The sequence below is a fragment of the Chionomys nivalis genome, chromosome 19, assembly GCF_950005125.1.
Source record: "Chionomys nivalis chromosome 19, mChiNiv1.1, whole genome shotgun sequence".
Lineage (NCBI taxonomy): Eukaryota > Metazoa > Chordata > Mammalia > Rodentia > Cricetidae > Chionomys > Chionomys nivalis.
This window is the reverse complement of record NC_080104.1, coordinates 22498417-22511956: the sequence shown is the minus strand read 5'-3', so window position 1 is coordinate 22511956 and position 13540 is coordinate 22498417. Positions and strand designations below refer to the sequence as shown.

At 37.0% G+C, this 13540-nt stretch overlaps 1 protein-coding gene across 1 annotated transcript in view; it reads left to right on the top strand.

The window, feature by feature from the left end:
• The window catches only part of Col19a1 (collagen type XIX alpha 1 chain), a 311078-nt gene that overhangs the window by 130875 nt on the left and 166663 nt on the right, over positions 1–13540 (top strand). Inside the window, exons 13-14 of the mRNA XM_057751349.1 lie at positions 2915–2968; positions 4767–4802. Of these exons, the coding sequence (XP_057607332.1) occupies positions 2915–2968; positions 4767–4802 (90 nt within the window). The remainder of the gene's footprint in view (positions 1–2914; positions 2969–4766; positions 4803–13540) is intronic.

The window sequence follows — 13540 nt, the reverse complement described above, 5'->3', positions numbered from 1 at the left end:
ACTATGTAATCATTCTCCTTTAAAATCTTTTAAATGTGACATATTTAGCTTTGTTATCTCTTTCGTTAGTTTGTTTTCAGGTGACTATACAATCTTAGAAAAGTAGATTTCAGTCACTGAGTTTAGTCTCTTCTACATGGTCATTTTGATCTTTGAAACATTTCAAAGCTAACATATCTGATCTTTCTAGAATAATCAGCAAAACTTCTTTCCATACACCAGTGCAAGGTGCACTACTAATAACACAAACCCTGAAATCACAAAACCAGAGGTATCATTAGGTGATGGGTGCTGCCATGGCTAGAAAATAAGATTTCATCAGTAGATGGCACAAGGAACTAATAGCTTAAATTTTTAAACAAACAATATTATTTTAGACTATAGGATATTCAAAGATGCTATATCACATGAGCAGCGTATTTTCCAACAAAAATCCTGAAATCCATTTGCTTGATGTGACGCCATCCCTCAGCTTTCATTTCTCTTGGAGAGAAAACTCCCCCTCTTCTCGTTTCTCATAGATACAACTACCACGTTTCAAGTAATCTTTATGTACAACAATATTACTGGAAGCCTTAATAACAGATATCCATCCCAGTCTTAATCTAAGTATCCATTTCATTTGGTGTTTTATGCTTTTTAATTTAAAGGTTTCATAGATTAATAAATCTTTCCTAAGTGAGTACTGTACTTACATCATTTCTATTCATCCTTCCTCTAATTTCTATCATATCTCCCCCCCCCCACTGAGAGGGGGGGGGGAGGGCAAACTGAGTCCATTTAATGATGTTATTATGTACATGTGTTTAGAGTCAACCACCCTTTTCAGGATTGGATAATTTATCACTGGCCATATCCCCAGGGAAAGAAGATGGATTATTCCTCTCTTGCAGTCATTGATTGCTGTAGCTGTCCTCTAGAGACAAGGCCTTCTGAAATTTCCCTTATCTGCCCTGTCTTGTCAACAGGTGTTATCATTACTTAGGTCTTGTTTAGGAGACCATAACATCGAGATTTCCTGGTTGCAGCATCTCACTCCTATCTAGAAGGCACGGCTCAGCTGTTAAAGACGAATGTTCCTGTTTCTAAACGTGTTTTATACTTTTGCACTGTGTCTTTCTTTTACCCCTCTGGCACTCAATAACGTTGATAGCAGCATCGGCATGACAGGAAGAGAAAAACCATACTTGTAAAAAGCATTACTGAGCTGTTTTTCAGAGCCTATTACAAAGCCATAGCTTCAACCTCACAGTACTTTGTCATAAGGGACATGAGTTACATGCGTCTACGTCCATAGCCATCGTTGTCGAAGCTTGATTAATACAGAACTTCTTAACTGCATTTTATTCTCCATGACTTAAAGCACAGTTGTTACATATCTGTCAACCTGAGTGTGAAACAGAACAAAAAGCACTATTAATTATGCCTTACTTGTCCTGAAAAAAAAAAAATAAGTAGCCTTTGTTAAGTGCCAGCTATCTTACTAACTGTTCTCACCACTTTGATTCTGAGCATCTCTTGAAAATTACTACCGCTTATACATTTTATGTGGGTACCTGGTGAAGGTTTATTGGATAAATGGATGAATGAATGGTAGAAATCCACTCACAGAAATGACAGTTGCCTCCCTACAAGTGGTTAAGATATTCCTTTGCCAGGTTTTACTCACAAGTGTCTACCGTTTTGGGAAGGAATAAATGGATAATCCAAAATAGAGTAGACTACTACACTTCAAATATATTCATTAAACTCTAAACTAATGATTAAAAACATATTAAGGTATTTTTTCATTTCAAAATTGGTTGGTTTTTGTTTTGTTTTCTTTTGGATTTCGGTTTTTTAAGTGAATGATTTGCAAAATGAAGGTCTGGTCTTTATCCTGCCTTTGTTGTTGTTAATGTCTGAAATGATTTTCACACTCTCTGCAACAAAGTGGTCTTATCTAATTTTTTTTTATTACTTCACTTTGTCCTTGGATTCCATATTGAATGCCTACCTGTACGTTATTTACTCAGTGCAAAATGCCAGGGTAGCAATAACTAGATTCCTCAGCTAGGACGTTATGATGTTTGGACTTAAACTGTGTGTAATATCACTCCTGAGTGCTTCCTTTTTCCTTATTCCTCCTCCCTCAACTGATGCGTTAAAAACGACAGCAGATATCTTCCCTATTAGCCACACCATCAAGACGCGTCCATCCAACTTGTCCTCTCTTTCTACTGTGAACACATTCAACTGTGGAACTGATATGGCTGTTGCCACCTAAATACCTCTAAGACACCCACGAGTCCAAAGGACTTGTGGGAATATTTAGCTGACATTCTCTCTCTGTCTCGTGTAGTTCCATTTGATAGCTTTATAGGAAAGGAATAAGAAAACTAAAACGTACTTTCAGATGGGCAGGATGCTCCCCTTTGCTCCATCCCAGTGAGTGACAGGAGAACACAGCTACTGTAGCCCTCCTTCCAATAATCAAATTTCTTGATAGAGACATGAACATGTTTTTGATGTAACTCATGAATTTTTTGGCAAGCTTTATAAAGACTAAATCAATGCTAAATCAGAGGTATTTACAACACCCACAAATTTAATCCAAAGAGGATACTTAAAAGCTCATATAGATCTAAATGATGTTTCCCCCAGATGGTGAATTAATGTGATTTTAGCAGGAAGCAAAGTTGCACAAATATGCAGTATTGAGGCCTCGCACTGGTTTAATGTATCTGAAGCCACCACAGCACAGATGTTGCTTATCACGTTGGTGCCAGTTGCTTGTCTCTCTCTCCACTACAAAGGGAAGAATGGGACTTGGGATTTCAGGAAAACATGCTTTGTTTGCTTACTAATAATTTGTCAGTAATTGAAGCTTTTGGTGACTCTTATATCGAAATGATTTTTATTATGTTCTTTTCAGGGTTTGAAAGGTGACTTGGGTCCTCAAGGTCCACCTGGCCCAAAAGGAGAAAAGGTACGGTATCTACCCCTGAGTGTCCTTACCTTGTTTTAAGACCCACCTCCCCAGAAAATGGAGTGACTGTTTGTAGACTACATCTGGTTGGACAAACATCTTGAGATTAATGGAAGGCTGTTATATGAAGATCCTCTGAGCAAGGAAAGCGTTTTGGTTGCTTTAGTGTGAGAGACTGTGTGTGTGCCACCATAGCTGACATTAACACACGTGTGAAACCTTCTGTTTCTCACTTTTGCTTGAAAGCATGAGGTGTCCCAACACCACATTAGCAAAGGTGTCCTATGTCAAAAAATTCAGCCAACAACCCCAAGCTGTCACCTTAATGATCAGGCAGGAGGCTTTGAAGGGAAGGAAGCTAACGTCATGCCTCAGCCTTAGATTAAATACTCCATTTCTTGTGTACCACTTTATAAAAAGATTTTGGCAGTGGCCTCTCAGTGAGAGCTAACAAATATTAAAGGTAAGGGTTGTGTTGAGTAAGGTAAGGTAGAGACCCTGATTTCATGGGAGTTGTACATGTCTGCATTTTATTGTCCATGGTCAATAAATGCAGAATTCCTTGTCTATCTTACATATTTCTCTTTGAATTAGAGATGATCTCACAGAGCAATCTTTAGAGACTGATTTTCGTTCCTTAACAACTGTTATTTTAGTGAAATGGTTACGAAAATAATGAATATACAATGTTATGTCTTAAAACTAGAGATAATTGTGTTTAATGAGAAGAAGAGAATCCTAAATATACTTGGCATGACAGACCCATGGCACGCTCTACAGGAACATGGACTCCATAATGTTCTAGGCAACAAAAATCACAGGAAAGACACCCAGGCCCAATGACAGCATTCTCATAAATGAGTAGAGCCCCTGAGACAGCAAAACACTGCGGTGACACATCATGAGCTTGTGGACACTTTTTTAAAACCTTTGTTTTTAAACCGGGTCTCACTATGTAGCCCTGGCTGGCCGGGAATTTGCTATGTCAATTAGACTAGCCTTAAAATCATATATATCCTCCTGCCTCTGCCTCTCCAGGGCTGGGAATTAAAGTGTACACAACTCTCACTACAGACAGCCTTTTCAAAGACCTTTTAATAGCCAACACATGCCTGCATTCATGTAGGTCAACAAAGCTATCCTAGCCCTGGAAAACACTCAGATGGAGGAAAAGCCTCTGAATGCCCCAGACACGAGTGATGCCTACTAAGCAGAGCCTAGGAGAGGTGGTGGGAACTGTTCCTTGCAGCTGGAAGGCACGGAGTCGGGGCGGGGGGGGGGGGGGATCCACTTATTATTTCTGCTGATGCTCATGCTAACTTTGTCAGAAAAATTATCTGTCACTATGACGCTTCCCAGCTGCTCTGTTGGCAAGTAACCGTATTTGGAAAGATAATTTTTTCCTAATTTTGGATTCATAGTCAAAAGAATAGAAAACTAGATTATTTTAGTTTTTCAAAACACGTTTTGCTACCGCAGAAAGCACAAGGGCACACAAGGCGATTTTCATATCATAAACCCTAAGGGGAACATGATAAAGCTCTCATTACGCAGAAAATTTTATCAAGAAAAATTCTATTTTTATGTCTTTTCAGATTATGAATTTTGTGGTAGGGAAATGGGGGAGTCTTGGAGGAACTGGGAAATGGGGGAAGAATATGATCAAAATATAGCATATGAAATTCTTAAAGAATAAATAAAAACATAAAAAAGATTTATCTGTATGTATTTCCAGAAACTGAAATAATGTGTAGAAAGGTGCTGATGGTAATTGCAACTTTTCTCTCACCTATTTTAGGGTGATATGGGACCTCCAGGGCCACCAGCCTCAACTGTAAGTAATCTTAAACCAAAATAAATAAATAAACAAATAAATAAATAAAATTAAAATGTTCTATTTGCTATCCATACTAGCAAATACAATTTAAGCCATGTAGCATTACAGGAATTGATAGTGGAATCAGAATATGACCAGCAAACCTTCTGTTCTTCCCTGAACAGTGAAGTACTTGACCCAAGGTCTTAAGATTATTTCCCACAGGAGTCTGTAATCAGTATCTACCTCAAACAATTCTCTACATCCTTACCATGGTTAATACCATGGCCCTGTGTTTGATTGCACATTCTTTTGTAATAAAATATGTGAGTAAATGGAAATAGAAAGTTCTACTTAGTCTAAAACTTATAAGAGTAATACCAGACATAACCATCCAGTAAGGAGAACAGATAGCTCCTCTCCTCCCTTTTCTTTTATTCTCCCCCTCCCCACTTAATATCGTATCACTACTGAGCACCACTGGCTCACCCAGAACTTAGAACTCAGAACTCAGTATGTTGCCCAAGCTGGCTTTGAACTCATAGAGACCTGCCTGCCTCTGCCTGCTAAGTGCTGTGGTTAAAGATGTGTCCCACGATGTCCAGCCAACAGCTACACTTTCCCACTGATAGTTACTTTGCCCCCAAACCTGCCAGAGGTTATTGTTATTTTCCCATGATTCCTTGTAAGAATTGCAAATGATAAACTGGCAAAAGATTCATAAGAAAATTTAATAGTGTGCACATGATAGGATAGTTGTCAATTAAATATCTCATCATTTCTTAAGCACTTAATCATAAATATACAAAATATTTCCATTTAGATACAACTTATTACTACAAATTTTCTACATAAAGCATTAAAGATTCTTGTTTAACTTAAGAAATACTCTAAGCTTAATGGAAAAGAAGTCTTTTTTATTTTATTTTTTTAAGATTTATTTATTTATTTATTTATTTATTTATTTATTTATTATACAGTGTTTTGTCTATCTGTATGCTTGTTGGCCAGAAGAGGGCACCAGATCTCATTACAGATGGCTGTGAGCCATCATGTGGTCGCTGGGAATTGATCTCAGGACCTCTGGAAGAGCAGTCAGTGCTCTTAACTTCTGAGCCATCTCTCCAGCCCAAGAAGGCTTTTTTAAAGATCAAGTGTAGTTTTGTCAAATTTGGTGTTGATATTATGGATGATATAAATGAAGCATTAAAGTCACTAATATTCGGGGACCCCTGATGACGGTAGAAAGTCAGGGCTTCTAAGGATGTCTCCTAGCACTCTGGATGAAGCACGGCTATCTGTAGAGCACAGGAATTTGAGGAGCTTTGATTTTATACATGTGTATTTTTTTTTTTTTGGAAGTTGAACACCCCAAACGGAATGATAGTAATGTCTTGCTCACATTTTCCAAATGGCATTTAAAGAATGGAATACAAGAAACTCAAGAAGCCAAAAAAAGGGTCTTACTTAAGAATAGCCAGATTCTATAGGATTTTTCAAAGTGGAACAAAATGATTTTGAAAGGAACTTTTACCTTTAATGCCTTCCATTTTATACATTTTGCAATTAAAACTTTACTTGGCTTCATTTCGAGTTAGGCTTGCTTATCTTGTGCAAGGCATGACTGCTTTTCTGCAGCTAAGTCAACTACTTCACTTAGTCATTTGATTTCCTAGTCATTTTCAACTTCTGTTTGAAGACTGATATGTGATCTTTAACATTTCACTTGAAATGGAATTTTGGAGCCTCACCTGGGAAATTGTATAGGATTCTATCTTCCTTGTGCCTGTTTCATAGCAGCTGAAGCCCTTCTGCTAAGGAACACCCCATGGTGGTCTCTGCCATTCATCTAGGATGCACTTATAGAGATAAAGATAAGATATTTTTGCTTTGTGGTATCTAATGATATGGCAAATCCAAGTCCCAATGAAAAGTGTTGCATTTTTAAAAATGAAATGATAATGTTATGTGGGTATTGTTATTTGATATGCTTGCCATTAATTCGTTTTCTTATGTAGACAATGAACCATCATCTATAAATAGGGGTGAACTGAGGTTAATATCAACCTACAAGCTCTAAATATTTAATTCGTCTTATAATGCAGGTTAATGTTTTATTAATTGAAGTAACTGATACCAGTCTTTCAGGAAGCCAAAATGACTAACTGCTCTATAATATATTAAACAAGACAATGATACATCAAAAAGTTCATCCATAATAGTTCCCCAAACCAGCTGCTCACTAAAATCCACCGGAAAGCTTTAGCAAATTCCAGCATTGGGCCTCCATTCCCCCCAAATTCTAATTTAATAAGTCTAATGTGGAGCCAGTACATTTTTAAAGCCCCACAAGTCAAGCTAAATATGAAAATGGAGTGAAAACCATTGTTTATAAAAACTGTAGTGAAACAAGCTTTGTTTCTGCCCGCAATTTTTAAAAAAAAAAAAAACTGTTGGGGTACTCTGGTTTTAAAATTCGACTTACGGAACAGCAATAAAGAAATATCTCTATCTTGGGGAACCACATTGGCAAAAATAAAGATACGAAATGGCTTGGTTAAGTAGAGGGGGTTAGGTCTAGGAACACCTTTCAATTACAACTTTAATCCAACTATTCAAGTATGCCTGCTGGGTTAGATGCCTTAATGCATCTCAAAATTTAAAGTGCGCAGGAGCTACCCAGGGAATCTTATTCAAGTGCATGGTTTTATTCTGTGAGTGTGGGGTTGAGACTAGAAATTATACATTCTCAGTAAGTACCTACTTGAAAGCTGAAGGTACCCCTGGTCCATGGCTCCGACAAAGCTTAATGCTCTTTCTGGCTCACCACCTTATTTCATAGGTCGGTGGCTCTCCATCTTTACTTCACATTCAAATCACCGCAGGCACTTTTTGAAAAGATGTAACTTTTAGGCTATAGTCTATACCAATGAAGTTAGAAACTCTTGGAAAAAAACTATGCAGTGGGAGCTTAAATTTTCATAAGGCAACTCCTACATAGTTTGAGAGCCATGGTCTTGAAAGCACACCTAATGATTTCTGCAACTTTCTCTTGAAATTCTGGAACAAATATTTTTTTTCTCTTTAAATTTATTTATTTATTTATTAAAGATTTCTGCTCCCCACCACCGCCTCCCATTTCCCTCCCCCTCCCCCAACCAACTCCCCCTCCCTCAGCAGCCCATAGAGCAGTCAGGGTTCCCCGCCCTGTGGGAAGTCCAAGGACCTCCCACCTCCTTCCAGGCCTAGTAAGGTGAACATCCAAACAACCTATCAGGAACTCACCAAGGCCAGCTGGACTGGGTCTGAAAAAGCATGGGATGGAACAAACATTTTTGAGTCACTAATTAGTATTTGTATAAGAAATAACCAACATGATTACTTTAGAGATTTCTGGGAGAGACTCGACCCTTCAGTAATACCTAATATTTGGTTCCTAATGACTTCATTGTGAATGATAAACTTCAAATTACATATTTGCAATCTACTGGCAAGTCCAACAGGGATTTTTCTATTTCCTAAGAAAATCCACAAGTATTGATAATTCCAAGTCATGGAGTACTAAGGACTATCTGAGTTTACACTGTTGAGCTGGGTAAGGAGAGTGAACAGGCTGGATTACTTTCCTCACTTAAGCCATAGTACTTACTTATTTTGATTTAATATAAAGATTTTTTAAACAATGAATGAAGAGAAATAGCAATTGAGCATAGTTTGCATGCAGGAAGTTTGTGTGGGGCTAAGTTTATTGCAGTTATTTCTCTATCTCCATGAATCATTGTGCTTTGGCTATTGGCTCAAGTAAAACTACATTGTAAGTAACTCAAAATAGTATCCCAAATCATCTATTCTGATTAACGATATTTTATTTCTTATTTGGACTTTCTAACTTCTCACATAAACTATAACTGGGTCTCAGTGAAGAAAGTGGGTAAAGGAGGGACAGAAGCCAACCCTGGAAGCAGGTTCGCTAGAGAAGTCCGATTGCAGTAGTTCTTATGCTCTCTGCCACTCACAGCCACACACTGTTTCTCCTTGTACAGGATGCCTTAGAAAATAGAGAAAACAGGGCTGACAAGATTGACCAAAATGTCATTGCAGGTTCCACAGTCTATACTAAATTCATTCTTGACTTAGTGAATATAGTTCATGTTCAGATTCCAGAGTTGAATCCCTATGATAACAACCAGCTTCTGTAGGTTCATCTTCACAGATCATATAAACAGAACTCCAAAGTTATCACGTGAGGGGAGAAATATTTACCCAAAACCAAATACACAAACAAAAAATCAGGATGTGGAGGAGGAGAAAGAAAGGCCAGCAAGGAAGGAAGGAAAAGAAGAGAAGAAAGAAAGGATAAAAGGAAGGAGGAGAGCGGGAGGAAGGAAGAAAGGAATAATCTGCGAACTAAAAACATATAGATGAGTTGCCCCCCATGTCTCTTCTATCCTTAACCTTTAATTATTCTATCAGTCTGCCCGGATTTACGAATCTGAATGATGATTTTTGATATTATGTGAATAAAGTTTTCATCTTCCTAGATGTCTTCTTTAAAGCTTTTCCAGATTATTCTAATAACAAAACATTAAGGGACAACCTCAAGAACAACCCAGTGAATCTGAGAGTGGAATAACCTACAAAACCTTGCCCAAGAATCTTCTCTAAATACTTAAACCCGAAGGAAAGTCACCCTCCCTTCCTCAGCACCTATCAACTGTCAGTATTCCTCAGATAGCTCTCTATAGTCCCTCTCCCTCTACACTGAGAAAAAAATTGATATTATAATATAATTTATAATTGCATCATTGGTTCCCTTCCCTTTTTTCCCTCAAAACTTCCCATATACACATATTTGCTTTCTTTCTAATCCATGACCTCTTTTTTAACTGTTGTTTATATACATTTCAAAGCACCCATCCCTATCTTAGATTCTTTCTTAACACTCTAAGATATTCCCTGGGCCTGTAGAGAAGTGAATTGATATAGAGTTCCACCTATACCGAAGCTCTTTTACTACATTCGGTCTCTTGTACTCAATACTTCTAGTAACACTTCTGTGTTACCCACTACCCACTGCAATCACAAATTTCTCTGACCAAGGTTGGGAACAGAAAAAAAAGAAAAAATATCTAAAATATCAATACAAATATTTAGAAGGTAGTTTAAGAACATGACCACTTAGAAATCAATACCACTAGGCCTATGAACTCCATATTCTTGGAGCTTGGCTATATTAAAACACCTGCCATAAATTCTTGTGGAGCATCCTTCAGATGCAGTCAGGGGGGAAACTGATCACGGCCATAAGCATTTTTACAAGTATGGCACCCGTGGAAACATCTTGGCTGGCAGGCCAATATTGTAGCATGCAGTATTCAGTACTGGGCAAGACTATTGGTGCCCTTTCTTTCCCAGCATCCTGCATAGTACGTTATAACACTATGAAAGACAGTCAGTGGGGAGAGTTTCTTTTAAATTTCAAGATTAATCCCTCTGTAGCTTACAACCAAACTGTGTGGTGTCTTCAGCACTAGGGTCTTACCATCTAGCTAAAATAGATAATCAAAAGCAATGGCAATAGTTTCTGTTACTTCCAGTATCTCTTGGGTCTCTCTGGCCAATAACTTGTAGGGAAGTAACTGCTACCCACTGAACAAAGAGGTATATAGCCAAGATTGAGAGAAGCACAACTCTATAAATACAGATCAATATTTAATAAGCAATTTGACAGCATGACCATTTAGAGAAAACAATAATAATAGGTTGTTGTGGCCTGTGATCTCACCAACCATACGCTTTGTCCAGGTTAGAATAGCAAACATGCATTCCCTCCTGTTTAATAAAAAATATGAGACATAATGGACACTGTATTTATTATTTAATGTAGACAGCATTATTAACCTATGATACCACCCTAGATATTTCTAAATAAGAAAAATATTATTAGATGTCTACTTTTGTCTTTTTACTCTAAAGAGTCAGTCACTATATTGATAATAATGTGTACCTACTACATGTCTATGTTATAGGCATGTTCTTTAAGTCATGTCGGGCTATATGTTTCCCATACATGCTATTCTTTTAGGAAGAAGTATTTGATGTATGCTGATTCTTATCAGGTTTTGAGCTTTATTTGTGAGGATATTGTGGGTTAGATTTATTTGTTCTTTTTAACTGACTTACAATCTTCCAATAGGTAGAAAACTTTTGCATGAATAAATATGGACTAATTTTCCTGTTGATGATGTTTTCATTTGATAACAATGTATGAACCATTTTGTGTTTATCTCTCATGAACATGAGTGTTCTTGGCTATATACCTATGAGTAAAGTCATTTACTTTTATGAGTAAAGTCATTGTCCTTTGTCCAACTTAACAAGATACTGTCTAATCTCCCTCTCCAAAGTAACTACACAAATTACTGGCTTGTCAATTTATGAGAATTCCAAAAGCAACTACATTTCAACAATATTTAACACTGCTAAATGTTTTAGTTTTAGGACTCTCAAAGCCCTGTAACATATTCAAATACTTATGGGACTTTGGATTATAATATGGAAGACATTACAAATCAATAAGAGAATAAGAAAAAGAACAGACCACCCCAAACATTATATGGAGACAATGGTTTTTCTAAGAAGCAGAAAAAAATATGTTACTCTCTCATATTTTTTTCATGCTGGCAAATACTTATGACCTTAGTAAGATATCAGATTTGTTTGTATTGTCTCATATATTTCCTCATAGTTAACCATACTGTTCTCATTTTAGAACGATTTTCTCATCTTTCCAAAATGTCCTCGTATGACACAAGCATGGAAGCTCTTAAGTTTCATATTAAATATGATATTTCCGTTTCTTGTTTTCTGTTTGATGTTTTTATGGAAGTTTAAATGTTGGATAAAGAAGATAGTCGAGTTGGTCTTTTTGCCTCTAAGTGTGCCAGAGTTTTATATTAAAGCTGGTATTTTTATGATTGTTTTGTTCTGATTTTGGATTTGGCAAAAGAAATCCCTTTCTACTTTATTTGGCAAACTTTTTACATAGCCTACATGTTGAACTTGTGGTCTTTTCTGCATATGTTAAAATAGATATATATTCTTTTTTTTCAACACCTCAATATAGTAAACTACCTTATATATTTTCTGAGGATCTTGGAGTCAGGAACTGAAGCCGAGGATATGGAAGAATGTTTCTTACAGGTTTGTTCCCCATGGCTTTCCTAGCCTACTTTCTTACTCAGCACATCCCAGGGTCATCACTAGTGGGTAGCACTTTCCAAAGTGTGCTGGACCCTCACACGCCAATAATGAACCAAGAAACTTCCTTACAGACACACTAGTGAATGATCTGATGGAGGCAATCCTCAATCAAGATTCCTATTTCTCACATTGGTCTGGATTTGTGTCAAGTTGGCCCAAACTAACCAGCACACATCCTGTATTCTCTTCTATTTCTCTGCAGTTCAATAATAGTTTTAATGAACTACATCAATTGAATTCATATTATAATTTTTTTCTTTCTGGTTGGCACTAGTTCTAACCTTACTTTTTAAAAATTTCCCCATAAATTGGAGATCAGCAGAGATTTGAACAGTATTTATAATCAGAATCTGTGGCAAACTTTTCTCCAGGGCTTTGTAAACCCTTCCCCTTGACTTTCCAGGGATGACCTTTGCCCAAAACGCTAAAATTGAATCTTTCAATTCAGCTGCCTGCGGCTTTTCTTTCAGCTACTATGTGACTCAGATATGACCTTGTGTTCAGTCTAAACTTCTTAAAAATAAGAAAATAGTCCCCATGCTGCTTAAGTTTTCAAATATTGACTCCGGTTCTGTATCTCCCTACATTTCCAGTTTCTTCAAGTGATTGTTAGCACACACACACACACACGCAAACACACATACACACCATACTTTCTACAATTTATATATTAGATAAAGCTATAGTAGAATGATTTACCATTGTTTTAAATAGGAAAAAATGATCAAATTTTCAGATTATAGAAATCCTTCATCCTAGGAAACAAGTCTTTATTTCACTTATTCTAAGAGTCAGTGCAATGGCTGCATTTATTGGCTCACTGTCCCTAACTCCTATGGGCTAATGATCAAAGAAATAAAAGCAGGAAAGGCAGCTTTCACAAGTGCACTCAAAGAGATATGCATGATTGATTCCTCCTGGATTTCAAAATGGAGAACTAAATTCACATAGTAACCAGGAAAAGATAAACAAAAGTTATAATGAAATTGAAACTAGAAAAAATAGCTAATTTCCTTACTACTACACTCCATCCTTTTGCCTACACTGCATGCTTTTTCATCATCTGTATCTTTATATTTGGTCCATAGTTGATAATCATCTGGGTGTTGGTCCAATAGGAACTGATAGGCCATTTATGGAAACATGACGCATATTTATGTAATAGTGAATTGTATATAATTTTCTTAGTCGTGTTGACTATTTAAACATAAGTTTTGTATGCTTACTCCTTCCATCAACCTTACTTTTGAAAACCCTGCAGGGTCTGACTGCTTCTCAGGCTCTTTTCTACTCTCACTGACTCGTAATTGTTACCATGTGCCTCGTGGTTATTTCAGTCAACCAATCTGCCATCTCCCTGCTCTTCCTTTTGTCTCCCTAGAGACTTCTTTTTTCTACTAGGGGTTTTCTACTGTGGCCTTATACACACAAGAAAAATCCGTTTTACCACTGAGTCCTTGTTCTTAAGCCATTTCTTAACACAAAAAGCAGAA